General features: G+C 42.5%; 1 protein-coding gene across 1 annotated transcript in view; it reads left to right on the plus strand.

Annotated features, from left to right (window-relative positions):
- The window catches only part of LOC147901010 (ferrochelatase-2, chloroplastic-like), a 39,137-nt gene extending 20,517 nt beyond the window's left edge, over positions 1-18,620 (plus strand). The window contains exons 6-10 of the mRNA XM_087375914.1: positions 2,101-2,204; positions 2,339-2,465; positions 17,227-17,379; positions 17,485-17,585; positions 17,712-18,620. Coding sequence (XP_087232040.1) covers positions 2,101-2,204; positions 2,339-2,465; positions 17,227-17,379; positions 17,485-17,585; positions 17,712-17,997 — 771 coding nt within the window. The 3' untranslated portion in view covers positions 17,998-18,620. The remainder of the gene's footprint in view (positions 1-2,100; positions 2,205-2,338; positions 2,466-17,226; positions 17,380-17,484; positions 17,586-17,711) is intronic.
- Positions 18,621-20,531: the final 1,911 nt, after the last annotated feature.

A 20,531-nucleotide genomic window follows, 5' to 3' on the forward strand; every position in this document is an offset into this window, starting at 1 on the left:
GAGTAGGCACGGAAGCCGTAGGAGGAGGCGTGGGCAGGGATCATGAGACAATGAAATTTGACGAGGGAACCTTGACGACATGTATGTTCAGTGGACAACACCGTGCACTTTTCGGGTTGCGCTCGACCGTGAATTGTTGAGGTTCTGAAACAAGGGATTTTTTTGAAAATTTCTGGTCTTGAACGGTAAACGGGGTGTGCTAACGGGGTGACCCCTCCGCCCCCGGCCCCCCCCCCCCCGTGTGAATGTACCCTTAAAATCCTTTAACCGTGAGGAAAAGAGACCCCCCGTTCTCTCCAACAGAAAGTCGGATCGAAACAAGATTTTAAGGGGGTGATCCACCCATCAAGCACCCCCTATAACGGTATCTAGAGCTCCAATTTGCTCAAAACAAGTAGCCCAAACGAGCGTACCAGTTTACAGCAGAAATACAAGAAGAAAAGCTTAAAAGAGAAGGAAGAAGAGGTCATTTTAAGTGTCTTCTCAACACAAACGAAGCGGGAGTCGGATAATTACCATCAACTCTATAACACTTGACTTTTGCTGTAAAATAAACCCCTATTTTGAAATTACAGCAAGTCATTTTCTCTCTTGTAATCCTCTTGTAACAATGAACTTATTCCTTTTCCTCCATTACCCCAAGGAGAGAGAGAAAGAACACCTTCACCCCTTCCTGAAGAGGATGGATTAGGTGAAAGTTACACACATCTTGAGTATGATAACCCACAAATAGATTTACAGCAGTCTCTCCTTCAAAAACCTCTTGATATGGAGTTCTCCTTTCGTAATGAAAGAAGAAATGAGACTAGCCAAGAACAAGGTGATGAGTTTACGCCTTCAACTCAAAACCCAGCACACATGGATTATAATCCAAGTGCAAGAGGAAGAGAGGAGACTCCTGTTGATAAGCTGATTTTCTAGCTTAGCAATATGATTAAGCAGTCCATTATGACAAGATTAGGGACTAAGAGGACTTTAAACTTTGGGGATGAAGAGTTGAGTACCCCTTCTAAGAGGTCCAAATTCCAACTGCGAGAGAGAATTGAGTTCCCCAAATATTTTGGGGGTAAAGTAGGCTGACAAAATCCTCAATTGGATTCGCCATTTTGAGCTATACTTTGCCCATCAAGACAAGACCGAGCAAGAGAAGCTTGGTCTTGCCACATTGCATATGCAAAAGGATGCTCTAATGTGGTGGTCTTTGTCACAAACAGGAAAAGAGCCTATTCATGAATGGGCTAAGTTCGTGGAGCAACTGAAAGCCACTTTCATGCCACCGAGGCATGAAGAGAACCTAACCTTTCATTGGGAGAGATTTAGGCAGTTCGATAATGAGAGTAATGCATATTTTACAGCCAGATTTTGGAAACTCTCTCTAGAGTTATCCGAAAAGAGTGAGGAAGATAGGAGAAAGAAGTATTTAGCAGCCTTAAGCCCAAAAGTAAGGTACGAGGTTGAAATGTTTAACCTGACCATGCTTAAGGACCTCACTAAGCTGGCTGAAATAACTGAGAGGAAATTGAATCCTCGTAAACCCTTCAATAAGGAGGGTGGGTCATCATCTAAGACCAACAATATACCCACTTTTAGGAAACCAAACCGGTTTAAGAATAATAAAGGGAAGGATAAAACTCTTGTAAGGAATGTGAACAACCAATCACGTCTTCGATGGGTGCCATTTCCTTCTATGATGGACGAAGGGAAGAGGAAGTTGATTAAGGAAGAAAAATGTTTCGGGTTTAAGAAACATAAGCTAGGGCACGTACGGCATAAGTGTCCCATTCTCTTGGCTAAGATTGCCAAGGCGAATTTAGTAAAAGTCAATGAGAGGAAGTTCAAAACATGTCAAGTTAGCACCGAAGTTTTATGGTCCATTTCAGATTTCAGCAGCTTTATATCCGGAAGAAGGATCCAGAGCGTAGAGCTGAAATTACCAGCCCACTGGCGTATACTTCTGCTCATTCAAGCAGGAGGGAGTGTCATGACAAGAGAAATGATTATTTCGTTAATTAATAGTCATTAGAACCTTATTATTGTTAGACGCCAATTTGATGGTGCAGTTATATGTTTCTACATGCGAAGCCTTTTTTTATTTTCCAGATAAAAGAAGATCATATCACAAGGCTTGTGGTCCTACCTCTTTATCCCCAGTTTTCAATCTCAACAAGTGGCTCGAGTCTGCGACTTTTAGAAGAAATTTTCAGGTAATTTCTAGGTGATTTATGCACTACTATTATGTTATAGACAGTTAAAAAGATCTTTCCAATGTAAAAGTTCCTGAAGATGTTTATAAAAGCACATCATTCATTGATGGCGCAAGTTTTACCTGATCTCCCAGGGACGATGAATACCTTGCGAATATGCCGCATGCTGTCATTCCTTCTTGGTATCAAAGGGAGGGCTATGTGAAAGCCATGTCAAGCTTAATTTATAAGGAGCTCAAGGTTTTCGAGGAGCCAAATGATGTATGTTGCTTTCTATCTTTCATGTTTGACTTATTCCATAAAGCATGGAATTGCTGCAAATGATCCTTCACACTTGTGTAAATACCTTGACGGGTGAATGTACTGTAAGCGGCAGGCAGATGCGTTTTCAAAGGGTTTATTCTCTCAAAAACCTTGCCTGCAGGCAAGCCTTCATGTTTTGAGAAGCTTATTTGTCAAAGTTAGAGTTGGACCATTTATTTTGACTAAATGGTAATTTTTGTAACATGGGCAGAGGAGAACGGTCCAATTTTCCAATTGTTCTTTTTGATCTTTGTGCTCTCAAACTTGAAGGAGCTGATTGGCATGTTGACAGCAGTTTCTTTGAGAGGTTATGTTCTAGATGTCAACCAATTTTGCATCATAAACCGATGAGAATTGTTAAATAAAGAGATTGTGCAAGAAGTAGCATGCCAAATGACTGCCCTACAAGAAAATGTAGTCAGGGGCTGGGCTTCTACATTGTCTAGATTTACTTCTATGCGATAAATATGCTTGTCCTAGTAGCCTCTCCTTCCTATAGATCAGGCCTACTACCCTAGAACCTTTTAACATCTATTTTCTTGTCCAAGGTGCCTTCTCGACAAGCAAAGGCAAGAACCTGATCCCATGGAGTGGGACTGCAAAGAGAACATGTTACATGCCTAGTTGTTAGATATGATAGAGGGAGTCCATATCCTTATATAAACTATTGCTTGTGGTCTTGTTCTAAACTCTTTTATCTCACCATTCACCATACTGATTGGTACAAATATTCTGGCCAAAGGGCTAGTAGCTCTGCAAGTGAAACATGCATCCTTGACATTATCCATTGTGCATAGGCAGGTTTTGTCTAGGTTCATAGCATCTTGGACAACATTTGTACTTTTTGTCAATTTTCTCAGGTGACACGCTGACAGCTGTCACTCCTCAATTTCGGTAGGGCCTATGATGGAGTGTAGTGGACGCCTCCTTGGAGGGCACTTTGCTTCACCTTGATTTCAGTATAAGTGGGTAGGTTTCCAGCCTCTATTCTAGCTCTACTATAGGGTCTTGGTTGGTGAAAACATGGGCGACCTTTTCAAGATTTCTAGGTTAGTGAAACATGGTTGTATTTTGTATAAGACAATCTTAGCAAGAGTGTATAAACATGGGCGACCTTTTCAAGATTTCTAGGTCAGTGAAACGTGGTTGTATTTTGTATAAGACACTCCTAGCAGGAGTGTATACATCTGGAAGCAGGTCTAGAAGGAAATGGAGACCATGTGCTATATTTAGTAGTTTGAGGCTGTGGGCTGTGTTGGGACACAATCATCATATATGGGCAATGGATCCTGGTAATGGCATGGCAGTGGCTAGCAAGCTAGTTTGATGGTATGCGATGCAAAGGTCTACTGAGGTAAGGTTAGGACTTGGATCTTTTCTATGAGGTCCAATGCTTGGGGGTGAAGTCTTTATGGTTGGGTGGTGAGTTCCACACGTTCCGGTTCGGTTTCTATGGTTTGCTGAACAGTATCTTGGTTTGTTGACTTGGAGAGGGAGTAGTCTTAATGATGTTAGAGAAGATACTTGTCATGAGAGCTACAATGGAACTGAATCAATTCTTGGTGTGAGCAGTTGTATTTTTCTTTTGTCATTGATGATATTCTTCTTTTTTGAAAAGGGAAGAAAGCTTTGAACCCTTTAACTTCCAGTTAGTTGGTGGTGAATTTTGAATAAACTCCAAAAGCAGATTGTGGGTAGGTGAGTTTTCTTTGTATGTTGAGGTGAAGCTTGATTTTGCAGGTACAGGTGGTAGTGCACAGACAATGAAAGCTAGCAGGAAGCTTTTCATAAAACATGAAGATAAAAAATCCCAAGTAAAACTATCTTATTCAAGGAGTGGAGAAAGAGATACCACTTGAAGCTCTTTCACTCGCACATTTCTACTTGGCTCTATACAAGATTTATCTTGATTGCGGGACTTTATGCCCTGAATCACTGGAACAACTTTGTCACTAATCGCAAGTCAAACAGCATTACCCAAACCAATAGTGACCGTTCGCTTCTACCAAAATTTGCCATTCGACTTTGTAATTCACCCTAGATATCTATTGAGTCAAGTTTTACAAGCTTGGATTTATGTTACTGTCAATTGAGATTGTTTATATAAGCAAAACCTTAACTGATTTCTCAGTCAGCAAGAGAGTAATAGTCATCATGCGTTCTAGAGCTCTTGCTCTAGATCAAGTGGTACATGCGCTGGGATCCTGGTAGTTTGGCGTTGGGTGTAGTCATAACCACAGCAAACAAAAGTTTGTGATAAGTTGAAACACTGTGGGAACAGTGTGACAAAAGCAAGATGAACAGATTTCTTGGTTTGCTGACTCAGAGAGGTAGTCATCTCAACAGATGTCTCTCTCTTGCAAGACTTTACCCCAGTTCAGTCTTTGTAGTATAGATTTTGCAATTAAAGCTTAGGTTCTTAATCAGGTTCTATGTGGTATGTGACCTCTCCTTCAATTTTTGACTTGTCCAGCATCAGATAGATCCGTGGGATTTCTTCTTACAATGGCAAAAATGGCTCTAGAATATCAATGTTAGGGCAGCATGTAAAACTGTCTTTGTATGGAGAATTGTGATTCTTTCAAGACTTTGATGATAAAGGTCTACAGAACAAGGCCTTATCAGCCAAATCCATAGATTGGGTTTGACTTTGGTTACCGAGCCTTTCTCCTCTGCATCCAAGACTCGTGCATGTTAGCCATTGTATTTACACGCCAACAGAAAGTGGCCACCAAGGATCCTAACATTCCAATCCAACCAAAGCGACTTCTTAAAAAGAAAGCACAAGTGCCTTCACCTCCGCCAAGCAATGAGCAGCCAAGCTCGTCTACATCAACTCCCGAGCCTCAAATAAAAGAAGCTCCATACCCAAATGCAGAGGTGGAGAAGGCTCGTTTTCAGACACTTCAACAATGGGTACAAAAGGAACAAGCTCAATTTGAGACTGAGAAACAAGCTCAATTTGAGACTCAGAAACAAGCTCAAGACCCAATCCATGACTTCGTCCCACAAAGTATTGATATTGTACTCGAGCCTTTGTTCCAATAACAGACTCTATAACATAATGTACCGCCACGTCAACTTGAAGAAGCGGAGAGTTTCAAAGGATGGATTGAACTCGCAAATCCCTCTCCACGTATGAACGAAATCGAAGATATCCTTGTGCGGATGGGTGAGAGAGATGACATACGCAACATTATTGTGCCTTTGATCCACAAGGCATATAATGAAGTCCAAGCCATAGTGGATGGTGGAGCAGGTGTAAATGTCCTATTAAAGGAGCTCTACGAAGAATGGGGTCTCCCACCAATGCAAAAGGCTAATTTCAACATACGCCTTGCCGATGATTCACGAGCTAAACTTTTGGGAATAGTAAATGGCGTATCCACAAAGGTCGCAAGAGTCCGCTTTTTCCTTCAATTCACAATCTTGGATCTTCCAAAAAAATTTTATTAAATCTTATTGGGACGTCTTTGGTTACGGGAAGCATCAGTCCTCTGACTGGGGAAGTGATAGACTGACAATCGAGAATCACGATACCGCAGTCAAGGTGAATGTGGAAACAGGAGCTATAAAACCAATTGTGCCTAGAGCATTGGATGACACATCTTCAACGACAATCTCAAGCAAATCAGCTCCCTTACAAGAGCATGCCATAGCGGGCGATTCACAAAGCAATGTCAATAACTGGATACAAACATTAGTAACCATCGACAACTACCATTCATTAGATCCCATCTTCTCAGAGATAGATGCTAAGGTGCTACAGGTAGATCCTCCACTCACACATGAAGAACGAATCGATCTAGAGATGCCATTCTTTATGGCTGACCTCGAGTGGGATAATGAACCTGAAGAAGATACCAATACCAATGATGACTCAGATTTTCCTTGGGACCTTGAAACAGAGGCTGAGAATGCTGAAATTGCAGATTAAATCTTTGATAATGACTTAGCTATTCTGCATGCCCTAATGGCAATCGAGCTTCCAAAAATTGAACCTCCAAAGTTGAATAACAGCAGAAGATCCCGCAAGAAAGCTGAAGGAGAAAATGGCAGAAAAGCCAAGGCCGAAGACTTCAATGAATTCGAACGAGTCCAAACAAGCATCATCAAATTGTATCTTGCAAAGCCAGCTCCCTCAAAATCTGAACCACCACCTCTTGAATGGTCCCCTGAGGGACTAGAAGGAGTATGCGTAGCAAATGAACCCTTATGGGGAAACACCTTACCAGTGGAAAAGTTACCCCATAGTTCCCAACGTAAGAAGTTTCGAAAATATAAGCCACATGTGCAGATGAAGCTCAATCAAGAGACTTCAGAAAAAGAAAGTAAAAAAGAGCCTAACAAATTGGTAAATGAAACTATGCCACCACACAGAGTGGACTCGAGTGAGAGGTTATAGATTCATTCAGGTTGAGTTCGGGCCATTTCCACCGTAGTTAGATGCGGCATTCCAAACTATCACTTATCTCTACCACGTGCAGGCGTATGGCTCGTGTACCACAGGGCGACCCAGGCTACCTTGGTTGGCACTAACATCTTCTATGGCATTAACATCTCAGGGTGATCAGAGATGTTGGTACACACGCACATGCGGGTGGTTTGAGAGATTGGGTTTTCATATAGACAGGCTGCCATTCTTCCAGTACATCATTGATGCCCATTTGTCATGTTCCAAGGCAACGAATTCAACCCAATCATCCAGGAGGATCTCCTATAGCTACACACATTCAGGTGCTGGCTAGCACAGGCAAAGCTCCCTGTGAAGCTCAATTACTATCGGGACCACTGCTAGCACATTTTAGCGGAGGGTTTCATCATCCCACCTGGGTACACCTAGATCCTCCTACCACATTCACTTAGGATTGCCCTAGGACAACTACGTGTGTCATCGCACCGACTCCCTATCGAGCAGAGGGGATACCCAAGGAGAGTTGTATCTGCACATTGTGAGTGCCATGAGGTGGAGTCAAAGGAGCACTTTTTCTTCCATTGCCCTGTCTACTATGAGATTCGTGGACGATACCATTGCCTTTTTAGAGATGGATTTGAGGGCCTCTCTAGACGACTCCTATACCGTGATCAGAGATGCCTGGCAGCTTTTATTCACGAGGCTGTCCGGCATAGAGATTGTCTCATCAGATCAAGGAGACAGGAGCAGGGGATCGTCCCTGGTCCATCCCAAAGTTCTTCTAGGCAGAGCAAGTTGCTACACTAGCCACGGTTAGCAGGAGAGGCATAGACTCTGAGACCGAGGTGCGGCACATCCTACAGAGGATAGACGCACAGATCACACTAACTGACATCTTGTTTATTTTCAGACCAAGGGTGCAGCCGATATAGGTTACACGACGCTCATTAGACGTTGGGTAGCAACCAGGAGGGCACGATGGATTACTCATCCAGATAGCAGACAGCGATCCCTTATGGGCTTCTTGCTTACACTGCCTAGTCCGTCATTGGGTCTATCTTGACATTCTGTATGCCTATTGTATTGTATTGCATTAGACTGTGTCTCCACATGAGGACGATGATGCCAGGATGCTGTATATGATGATGGTGGACATGTACGATGATATCACTGACTATGTCTACACAGTTTTCTAGCATGGGTGAGGATGCTCGCTTAGTAGCTCCACCCTTCTGCTCATTGTATCAAGTTTTTCTTCAGTCTCATAGACCCATTGGTCTTTAGCAGACTTTAATAAACTCTCTCTCTCTCTCTCTCTCTCTTTTGCCATGCAAGAGGTTGTGGTCTTTGGGGCACACCGAGTAGGAAGAAAGAGGGATGAAAATTCAAGCCATCGGGCAATTGTTTGCACAATGCTTGACACACGCAAGAGGGAAATCATCTTGGACAGCAGCAGGATTTATCTAAAGGGAACACCTTTCTACGTGACAGAAGACCGCACCCCCAAGCAGCAAGAAGAAAGGAGACGTATGTATGAGACTCGAGTCAAAAAAAAAGAGCAAGGAGCTGAACAGGCTTTATAGGAACACGAGGCCTATGAGACCCACCAGAAGAAGCTGAAGATCATGTTTTGGAATTGTAGAGGCTTTCCTTGGTATAAAGGGGCTAGATTGAACGAAGTGCTACATGATGCAGACATTATTTTTCTTGCAAAGACTTGGGAAAGGGATATACGCAGGATTTCTAAAATCAATGGTTATTTGGTGCACTCCATCTGGCAAAAGCAAGTAGGTATACGAGGGCAAGGAGAGGCAGCATGCATATACAAAGACCATTTACATGACAGGATCTCCATAGTCAAAGATGACATCCACAAACGCTTCATATGGATCATGGTAAAAGCAAGCCATCCGCCATTGTATATTGCAGGATGCTACATCCCTCATAGAGAATCCCCCTTCTACCAGAGACATGAGGTTGATCCATCCCAACCATTTGGAGACCTATGCTTAGATATTGCCATGTTCAGCAAACAAGGAAATGTTATGCTTATTGGTGACTTAAATGCATGCATAGGAGACTCACAATTTCAATATCCTACACAGCAAGAATATATAAAGGACCAGGAGATAGACATTGACCCTGGTTGGTGTAGATGCTCGGAGGATAAAGTGGTGAACACACATGGCACAGCATTGGAGCACTTGATGAATGGGATGCACATGTTGGTGGTAAATGGGACAGCCCTTTTCCCAAAATCCAATTCCGCTACTTGTTTCCCTGCCAGCGGGGGGGCTAGTGTAATTGACTATGCATTGATTCATGTGGAAGCTTGTAATCTTGTCCACAATTTCTCACTTGGCCCGAAGTCTCCTGACTCAGATCACAAACCACTCTATTTAGAGCTTAATATATTGTTGGCCACAGCAATTTCTGAGCAGCATACAGCAGCTGAGTGTGGATATAGAATAAATGAGGTGAAAAAGATGAGTATGCTGAAAGTTTAGAGGCATGCCTGCTGGGAAAACCGAATTTTGGGTGGGCAGAACTGAAGAATGCTATTCTCACCACAGCCAAGTCAGTTTTGGGGTACAAAAAGAACAGTAAAGAGCGTAAGAAAGGGCTACCCTGTAATGACTGGTTTGATGCTGAGTACAAGGCAGCTAGGAATGCACTGAAGGGGATTCCAATGGGAGATGAGAGAAGAGCAGCTGAGAAACAGTTACATGCTCTCATACGCAAAAAGAGGCGTTTGTATATTGAGAAAAAGTACAAGGGGTGACCGCGATCAATTATCAAACTATAGAACCATTATGGTATGTTCCACTCTAGCCAAGCTATATAGTACAATAGTAGAGGCAAAGTTGAGTATTTGGGCAGAAAAGGAAAAGAAGAGGGCAGTGGGACAAGCGGGTTTCAGGCCCAAACACTCTACGGTGGATCACCTAGTCACCCTCCGAGTTTTGATGGAGGAAAGCCACCTCAAGGGGAAGCCACTCTTTTGTTGTTTTATTGACTTTAAAAAGGCATTTGAAACAGTGCCCAGAGACACGCTATGGGAGAGAATGCAATGCATAGAAGTGCCCGAGGAGATAAGGTTCGTTGTCTTTAGACTTTATGAGAAAGTAAAATGCCAGCTGAAATGTAAGGATTGCATTGATAGACTTGAGGAATTGGTGCACAAAGAAGTATGTAAAAGAGAATTGTCCAGTCTTAACCTAGCAGGTTTTGGGATTTGGTTGCTTCTTTATGCAGATGATGTGGTTGTTTTCACTGATAGTGAGAGCAAGATGCAACAAATGATGGATATACTCGGCATATTCTGTTCGGAAAGTGGGCTGGCTGTTAATGTTACCAAAACTAAACTCATGACAGTCAAAACTATACAGCCAAGCAACCCCCCCTCAATCTCATACATGGGTCAACCAGTTGATACAGTGCACTCATTCAAATACCTAGGCATTGAAATTCCAGCCAATAATAAATGGAGCAGCTGTGTGCAACGGAGACTTGATGCAGGATGGGGAAAGTATTACCAATTTGAAAATGACTACAGTAATAGCAATACAAGAAGATGGCATGTATGAAACATGATTTTCATATGTGATACAGACAGTGCTCTATGGAGCAGAGGTGTGGGGTGGGAGTATATCATCCTCGAAATGGAATGATTTGGAAAAAATGCAGAAATCTTTTATTAGGAGACATCTTGGCATCAAGGCTACTACACCCTACTCTCTGCTACTTCTAGAGACAGGATGCTTACCCATAGAGTTACATGCTTTAAAGAAGGTACTCAGATACATTACAAAGGTCAAAGGCATGGATGCTGAAAGGTTGCCAAAGAGGGCATGGGGAGAAAGTCAAAAGCCGCAAAAGACAAACAAGAGCAAGATTTTGGCATGTGGATGGGCACTAGATCTGAGAAATTGGTTTAGGAAGTGGAAGGTAGAGAAGTATTTGAACTACTCACCAGAGGAGGTAGATGAAGATGCTTTTCATCGTGACCTGCTGAATGCACTACACAGGAAATGGCAAATAGCTAAAAATAGAGATAAGTTCGAGTACTACTGCACATTTAACAACCCCCAATATTGGCCCACTTATACGGCAGAGGAGTCAGCCACGCAGAAGTACATTTGCACACCTATGGCAATGCATAAGTGGAGGGCTTTGGCTTCACTTCGCACCCGATCACACTAGCTGCAAATTGAAATAGGAGGATGGAAAGACATGCCAAGAGAGAGCAGAATATGCCAATTATGTGACCAGGGTATGCCAGAAACAGAAGAACACATGGTAATGATATGCCCTTACTATGCACACATTAGGAAAAAGTTCAGCTCTCTTCTTGAGGGACATAACAGACTGGCTGATTTGCTACATAAGGCATCACCCTCAGCTTTAGGAACATTTGTATCTAAGCTTTTCAAGCATAGAAACTCACCTAGACATAAAGGTAGTTTCTCTTATTACCCTCCCCCTTGAGGGAGGAGTCTTTATGTATGTAAGGTTTTGTATTGTTTCAGGTCCCATAGGCCGATTTTTGGTCTTCAGAGGATGATAATATATTCTTCTTCTTCTTCTCCTTCTCTCTCTCTCTATCTGATTACGGACACAAAAAGTACAAATACGAGCATTGGGTAGCTGTCCCCCCAAGATCCAACCTTCACTCTTAAGTCAATGTGACATGTACGGACCAAGGTTATGGTGCATCAAGCTTGAGGTGAGATTGGTGTCTATAAGTGCAGCTGCGCTCTCCCCTCTATTTAAGTTTGCCAATACCGTGGGTTGATGTGTGCACAATAACACTCAAACTTTGACCGTTTGGGAGCGTATTTCCATTGCCTATGTAAAGTATCCCATAGATGGTGACCAATGACGTCCAACATCCATTCAAACTCCCATCTTTAGAACCATGCGCGTATGTCTAGGACCCACCCCGTCATAAGGAACTTGCTTTTGGCCATCTTCTGTAATCTAGATCCAGTCTCCCACGCTATCTTAGGTAGTGTGTCACTAAACATATCCTTCACCTTCGTGACATATTGGTGTACTCTTTCCAAGGCAGCAAATTCCAGCAGCCTATTCATGGTCTCCAACACAAGGATGGGGTAAAGAGTTGTGGACTTAATACCCATATGTCTCAGCGAAAAGGCTTTCTCAAATTTCTCAATGTCATTTAAGTGCTCTTGGAGATGCTTTCTCCCCATACTTCCACTCCATAGAGCAGAATCTGTGTGACCATGTGGAAGAGATAGGACATAAGGTGCCATCTGCATATGCCCCCTTGGCTGCATCTTTTCTTAAAAGCATAGCAGTTGGTCGAGCCAGCATGTTCAGAGCATTTGTCCATTGATAATTTGATGGACTTCAATACCAAAGTATTTGAAGTGTTTAACTACCTCAATGCTTTGTCCTAGGTATGTGATGTGTGACATCTCCTATATTCTGTCTTCCCCACATTACTAGATAGACCACTGTTATCACAAAATTGTTCTAGAATATGCATGAACTTCTGGAGGTCCAACTGGTTATACGCAAAGAGCACTACGTCATCCGTGCACATAAGCAACAGGAGAGTGTATTATCCAAGGTGAGGGCCAATAATGCCTTCTTCCCATGCAAAATTCACAAGCATTGTTTCCAGCTCATGTAATTGCATAGCCCAAATAATGTGGGTGAGAGTGGGCAGGCCTGTCTTACCCCCATCTCACCAAGGAAAGGTTGCATTAAACCTTCATGCATCATGAGTTGAAATCTGACCTTCTCCTCATAGAGGGAGCTACTATTGTTTATACCTTTTGGACACCTTGATATCCTCCATACATGCGCATAAACTTGTGTGTGGTACTGTATCAAAACCCTTTTTGAAATCCACAAAGCAAGAAAATAGACCCTTGCCATTGAGATGACTTTCCTCATTAAGCACTCAAACAAGATGATCAGTAGTGCCATGCCATGTCCTCGTTGCTAAGTTCCTGTTCTACAATGGTGCTAAAGAGCTTCACCGTGGCAGCGCCAACCATTATGGTCCTAAAGTTTGTAAGCTGGTTTCTGTTCCCCCCTTTAAAGATGTGCTGAACACTGTTTTCCTATCATTCCCGAGAGAAACTATCTAGTAGATAGAGAGAGGGGGCAGGGGAGCAACGGGGGGTGGGGCAGCAGGCGGGTGGGTGGGGGAAGCAAGCGGGTGGGAGGGGCCCCAGCTAGGAGAAGAGAGGGAAGGAGGGGTGCAGAGAGAGAGAGAGAGAGAGAGAGAGAGAGAGAGAGAGTTACGTCTTCAGTGTTGAGATTTGTACATCAGGGTGATTGGGGGGTGTTAATCTACATCAACATGATTGGAGGATGTAGATATTCGATAGGATTTGGATTGGGTGATGAGGACTTTGTAGCCTATAAGTTAGCTGGTACCTTTGTGGTCATTTAGCCTTCCTTTGAAAAGGTTGATAGCTAATCCTATTTTGATTGGCTCTTATCTTGTGTGGTCTTCCATCTTCTCTCTATCTCCTTCCCACCTTGTTGAGCTTTCTTCCTCCCACCCTCTTGCATTTCAACATGGTATCAGAGCCACGGAGCTCTTCTCCCCTTGTCCCTACCTTGCCATTCAATCGTTCTATCCTTTGTAGCTTTCTTGCTTCACTAGTTTCTTTGTAGGCTACACGGGTGCTTGTTTGGGTGGGAGCTACCTAGAAGTCTTCAATGCTCCTTCACACAAGCAGTGGGCCGCGCAGAGTTTATTTAAGTACTCGAAAGCTTTCTTACTTTAGCTTGTGATATTACCTTTGGACTTTCGAACTGATTTGACTCCATTTTTCAAGTGTCTTTTTCATTTCATGAAAGACACCTACAATTTTTCAGTTGCATTTTCTCAAAAGCGCTGAAGCATATGCTCTATCTCTGGAGTTCTTTATACTGAAGAAGAACATTGTGAGAGGCCTAACTGGCTGTCATGTGGCCATGTTTCCTATTGCTGGTTTTGTTGAATGCCAGGAGTGCTTTATTCCTTGGCTGGTTTGCAGCAGCCATTCTTTACGGATTTTTGGGAGGTTGTACTGTTTCTTTTCTATGGTTGACCGTTCCAGCAAGATACTCTCTAGATCTCATCGGCTGCTCAAGCTATTTCTCAACATATCATTTCACGATGCTTTGTTTGTAGCATGTAGCCAGGAGACATTATTTTCAAAGCTTTTTCAAGTTGTGTATTCCTTCTCCTACTACGAAGGGCTGCACCACAAAACCGGGCAACGACGACGGTGAGGGATTTCAATTCCTACTTTTTTGCCAAAGTATGGCTAAGGATACATGCTTCTTAGTTGATTGACACGTGGCTGTTTGATTTTAAGGCCTCTATCTCTAAATTACAAGGTTGCTTTTTGAACTACTCAACCACTAGTTTGACTGGGATCTTATTGTTTTATATGAGGACCTTCTTTCAACCACATATTTCCAACATGTTGAATCTGGTAAGCCAAGTGTCTTCTATGCCTTATTCGTCACTTTGTTGACTTTGATAAGCCTCCTCTTCAAGTTTTTTCGGTGTCTATACACATCCATTTATTGAGAACTCATCATATTTTTGGGCGTCAATGGCCCAAGATACTTTAATTAGCAAGCACTTTGTTATATGCCAAACTTCATTAAAAATCTCTTGTTCATCAAGAGGTTTTATCGTATTTTTTTAGAACTGTCGATTATGAGACTGTAATTGATTTAGAGGAAGATGAGTGAGCTCACACTCATATTCTGCTACACCTTGATGATAGACTTGCTCATTGTTTTGGCGAGGTCTCCATGACAAAGCAGTTATGGATGTTTGGAGAGGTCACTATCATAGTGACATATGTTTTTTTCTGACTACATTTTATGCTTATGTCTTCATGTTTATGGGCATTTTGATGTGGCATGCCTATGTATTATTTCTCTACCTTGACCTTCATGAAAGTCAAGCGGTAAGAACCTCTTTCCATCATCATTTGAGAGAAATGCCCTCGTTGTCATTTAGAGGTGTTACTATCCTCTTGGATTGCAGGAGGTTTGGTATGTAGAGAAAACCGATGCATGTTCATGGATGCCGATTATATCCATGTGCACATCGCATGGTCATTGTGAGGATGATCAAGGTATAACAAAAAAGGAGTTCGAGGAGGTTAAGTAACTTTACAGAGTCTTTTGAATCAATACACTACTCTCCTTATGTAGTGTGTTGTCAATTAACACCATGTCTCCTATTAAGTCCAAAGCCTTGTAAAGAGCGAGTTGATAAAGACTTCTCCCTTAGTTTATAACACCTGATGATGGTGTTGATAAAGGCTTCTCCCTTAGTTTATATCACCTAATGATAGTGCAATACTCCACCCATTTCTTATTGAGGGGGAGTATTTGACATTTGTACGATGATTGGAGTGTGTTAATCTACATCAACGTGATTGGTGGATGTAGATATTGGATAGGATTTGGATTGGGTGATTTGATGAGGACTTGGTATCCTATGATTAGGTGTACCTTTGTGGTTTGTGTGGATCACATTGTAGCCTTTCTTTGATAAGCTTGATAGCTAATTCTATTTTGATTGGCTCTTATCTAGTGTGGTCTTCCATCTTGTCTCTCTCTCCTTCCCACCTTGTTGGGCTCTCTTCCTCCCACTTGAGCACTCTCCTCTTGCATTTCAACATTTAGGAGGTCTTGTGGGCCTATGAGGGTACAGCCAAAAAGAGTGTGACTACTATATCTTGAGTACCGAGAGTTGAGGGAGTGCACAAGGCATCTCGGAAGTTAATATAGACTAGCTATAGTCTAATTCTTGAGAATATTGCCCCTTGCCATCTTGTCATTGAAGGTAAGTCGTGCTTGTGCCCCTTTTCGGAGGACACAAATTATGTCTTCTGAGCCCCATTCAATTTGGGGATCTTTGCCTTGATGAGGTCAACGTTTTCTGCGGTGCACCCATCTCCGGCATACCAGCCCACATCTATTGATTTATTGTCTACTACTGCTGAGACTTGATTTGGATGGTGACCGTACCTTGAACCTTGGATACCAAGTGCACCGCGTCACATTTCTGCATTACCTGATTTCCATTATTTCCCATGTCAAGGACTTTCCTCTCCAAGGAGGCAAGTTGAAGCTTGACTTCTCTAAGCTCCTGCTGTAGGAAATAAATCTGTTCTTGTGGGACTAGTCCTACTGCAAGTGTGCTCTGCTGCCTCTGATATGTCATAGCTTGGGGGGGGGGGGGGGGGGGGGGGGGGGGGGGTGGGTGGGTTGAGGCATAGGTGACAGGAGTCAAGATGGAAGGGGTGACGGCTGGGACCTCTTTCTGTTCCATATTGGCCTGAACTGCAGAGCCCCCTGGCTGTTTTTAACTCTTGAGCTGAGGTGCAGCTCAAACACAGGGTGGGGAGAGTGAGGAAAGGCGAGCTGCTATTGAGTGCCGGAGAGAAAGTCTGCTGAATGACGAAGGGCTGCTTCTGCTGAGTGACAAAGGAATGCTCCTAAGCGACAGAGTACTGCTACTGCTAAGTGACGAGAGGCTGCTGCTGCTTCCTGCTAATGGGCATCTGCTAATGGATGGCTACTGCCGCTGGAGCAGCAATCGATGGTATAGGGAGGTAACAGACACAGAGAGAGAGAGAGAGAGAGAGAGAGAGAGAGATTGGGGGGGGAGAGGGCACATTGCTACACAAAATATGGTACATGATATTATGACAGAGCCTTACAGCATGATGGTAAAAGTTGGCACCGGTTAGGCCAAGCGCTTGGAATTTTGATATGTTTCAAACCCTGTAGAGTGAAACTGAAAATATCATGCTAAAGAAATGTTGTCTTGATACATGTGGCCATGAAGGGATCTCTTTAGTACCAGGGTTTTCCAAGATTCTCCTTAAAAATGACTTTCCTAGTCATATATGTAATGAGTTCTCATTTCTTGTCCTTGGTGGGGATTTTGTCCATACACACAAACATATACACATCTATAAAATGTTCCTTGGAATAGTACTGCCAATATTGCATTCATTTGGTTTCTCTTTTATATTTTAGATTAACACTTTTAAGGTAATTTTGCAAGAATTGTGAGCAAGTAAATTCAAAAGGATAAAGATTCTTTCAATGCATTTAACTTAAAAAGATTTCTATGTAAGGTACAAGGAGAAGCTCATTGGTTTCCTCATTTCTAATTTTCTCCCGTTTCTTTTGAATTGAGGTTGCTGATTAAACATACTATCAGGAATCAAATTATGTTTTGGAATTCTTGATGTCCAAAACATATTGCGAGTTTCTCACTCACGATGCCCAACTTGTTAGGTAGTTATATTTTTCAGTGCACATGGAGTACCACGCAGTTACGTTGACGAAGCTGGTGATCCTTATAAAGATGAGATGGAATGCTGTGTAAGACTCATAATGGCTGAATTGAGGCAGAGAGGGATACAGAACAGGTACAACCTTGCCTACCAGGTAAGCCTCTATTCCTCCTGGCTTGAGCTGACTTAAAGAGTCTCCTTCCCATGACATGACCAAAACCTTGCATGTATCTTAGTTAAGATTCTTTGAATGTGACAGAGTCGAGTTGGACCTGCAGAGTGGCTAAAGCCTTACACCAATGACACAATCAAAGAATTGGGTCGAAAAGGGGTAAAGAGCCTTCTAGCTGTTCCTGTAAGGTTAGTGCTTTGCTCTGTTCACAGTCGGTTCTCATTATGGTACCAATAGGTGGCAAGAGATGTAGTAATAAATTGATGGTTGATCGATTGATCTTGCCAGTTTTGTCTTCTCCCAATGTCTTGCAGTTTTGTAAGTGAACACATTGAGACACTAGAAGAGATCGATGTTGAGTACCGGGATCTCGCATTTGAGTCAGGAATCATAAACTGGGGACGTGTACCTGCATTAGGATGTGAGACAACTTTCATATCTGACCTTGCAGAGGCAATTATTGAAGTTTTGCCTCACGTAGGACCCATGGCTGTGTCCAGTCCTGATAAATGCCACATGTGGACTATATCCAGGACATTACAGGATTATTTTCTGCCTTATGGAGGCAGAGCTTGGATGGAATGGCTATCCGGAGGGTAAAAAGATATTGAATGCCCATTGAAGTGTACATAATAGAGTTGTTGTCAATTATCATTTCTTGAACATGGAAAATATATGGCTCGAATGACGTAAGAAAAGAGTCCCGATCGAGTGTTGTTTGCACGTTCACATGGAAATGTACAATCACACAGGTGGGAATATACACATTGGAGATTGTTTGTCGAAGTAAATGTGGTGAAGAAAGGAGGCCTTCAAAACGGCCTTATTCCCCCACTAGGCCCAAAAGATGAGTTCACAATGTCGGATGAGTATATTTTATTGCAAGAATACAAAAGTAATAGATCACTAAACTAATCTATTAGTAGTTTGAGACAAAAGAATTTTCAAGCTTTACATGGATGGAAGTCATTTTCTTCTTTTACAAGCCTATTTCGTCGTATACATTTTTGAAAATCAAGGAGAGCTGAACATTTGGTTGTATACATTTTCCAAAAATTTTAAATTAGAGTTAGTGGCTAAGATACAAGAAAATCAAGGAGAGCTGAACATTTGGCTATTCAAAGCCATGGAGGCTGCAAGGATAATGGTGATGGTTATATGAATTCCTCACTTCTTGAAAGTTTTCTTTTATGAGCAATCCAAACCCCCTTGAGCTTGCTATGTAATTTCTAAACTTGGTAAAACAATGTGATGTAACCCATTCACACCTTTTCACCCTAGAGGACATATTGCAAAGGGTGTGTTGTGGTGCACATGTACTTGATTGGTTTAGAAGATGTTCTTTTGATTGTAGCAATTTCTCTTCTAGGATTGCACTATGCGCAGTAGCTACAGTTAACTTTATCATCCCGAAGCATGTTTGAAGCCTTCATTGTTCACCAGTAGTAAATTAGGGGATGATTTGGAAAACAAAGAGGGGACAGAAGGCAAGAAGCAAGAAAAATACAAGACAACTCTTAAAAAAAGAGAGTTCTATTCGTGAAAGTTGCATTCAACAATTGAAGACCAAAGTCAAACTTTTGGCCTTCTATACATGTCACATTTTGAAGGGAGGGCCACCCGCTTTCGCCTAGCTATCTCCGAGATATTCTCCGCCGCTGCCACTCTAGGCACACATACCTAATTTTGACAATGGCCTTATTCACCAGGCGGCGATCTCTTACTTTTAGAGGACATTGACATTAGATACCTTCCTCTTCACCCAGTTATCCTTAATTTTAAAAGTTGGTATTGATGTATCCAAGAGTTCTTAGTTTTTTTTCGCTGAAATAGAAATACTAGAGTTGATAAACCCAGCGGGCTTGCAGTTCACATTTTGTGGTCGAAGACCTTGGGTGGTTGCGAGAATGAGGCCGAGAGGAACCTCAAAGGACTCATAACTATCTTCTACAAAACAATGTCACTCAGTATCACCCCTTGGGTATCCTGATATTATACAACAAAGTGTTGGAGGCAATGCAATGCATGCTCGATGAAGGCTTCAGCCATTTTGAGACCAAGCATGTTGCCTACCCCACATAATTAACCGAGGAATTTGATATAGCTATAGTCATTTTTACCTGCACTGCACATTTTGACACGTCTCACTTGCCCCACCCCTCCACTAATATTAACTGCCCACCTCCTTTTAAAACTTATCTTAAATTTTTCACTCCATCCACTCATCCCACTTCACAAACTTCTTCCACATCGCACAACATTCCACCTCAAAGTCCCCCACAAGTACTCACCTAGGGTCGACGGAGAGTCCTATAGGACCAAATAATGATTAGCCCGTTGAGTTCAACATCGAGTAAGTCCAAAAGATACTCTGGCCAGCCTTGTTCTCAGTCGAACCTCTTCCACAGCCACTTCCTACGAAGCCAGACCACTTTCCAACAGAAGAGGAGGACAAGGTTTAAGGTATCCCGATTGAAGACCCCAAGTGGTACCATGTGCTTCATAAATGCAGACCTTTTGAAGATATCACAAATCTCACTTGTGGAAGGGCAAGATGTAGAGTTTTGATTTAAAGACTATGGATATAATGCAAATACGGGCCCTGCTTCATTAAGAAAACTTTTGGACCGTGGCAAGCTATCAATAAAAAAGAGGCCCGAGACGGATATGTGATGAACCCCAGCCCATCAATGAAACAGATGTAAGAGCTCAGCCAGCTTGGAAGATTCCCTTTTTAAAGTAGCCAAAGTACTAGTAGATGTATTGCAATGCCAGTAGGGAGTGCTGCATTCATTCCACATATATGCATCTGCGCCAAAGATGGAAATGGAGCCTCTTCCGAAGGATGCAAGCAAGCGACCCAAATGTTCTCTACTATATTTTCTCATTTCAACTTTCTGAAGGTGGCTATTGCATATGGCCTTACTCATCACGTGCAGAATATCATCAACAGATATGCCCAAGTTTCGGATCCTGCAATCATAGCCTCTATATACTTTTTTCGATTGCTAATAATTTTGCTTCGAGATATTCCCAAAAGAGCTCCAACAATCGAAGAGTGGCATTTAAATATATGGCATGAGCTAGTCTTTGATCCGGACAAGGGCCCTTCTTATCAACAGATCATCTGCATG

Source organism: Dipteris shenzhenensis, chromosome 6, assembly GCF_047967505.1.
Source record: "Dipteris shenzhenensis isolate YYH24624 ecotype China chromosome 6, Dip_SZ_1.0, whole genome shotgun sequence".
Classification (NCBI taxonomy): domain Eukaryota; kingdom Viridiplantae; phylum Streptophyta; class Polypodiopsida; order Gleicheniales; family Dipteridaceae; genus Dipteris; species Dipteris shenzhenensis.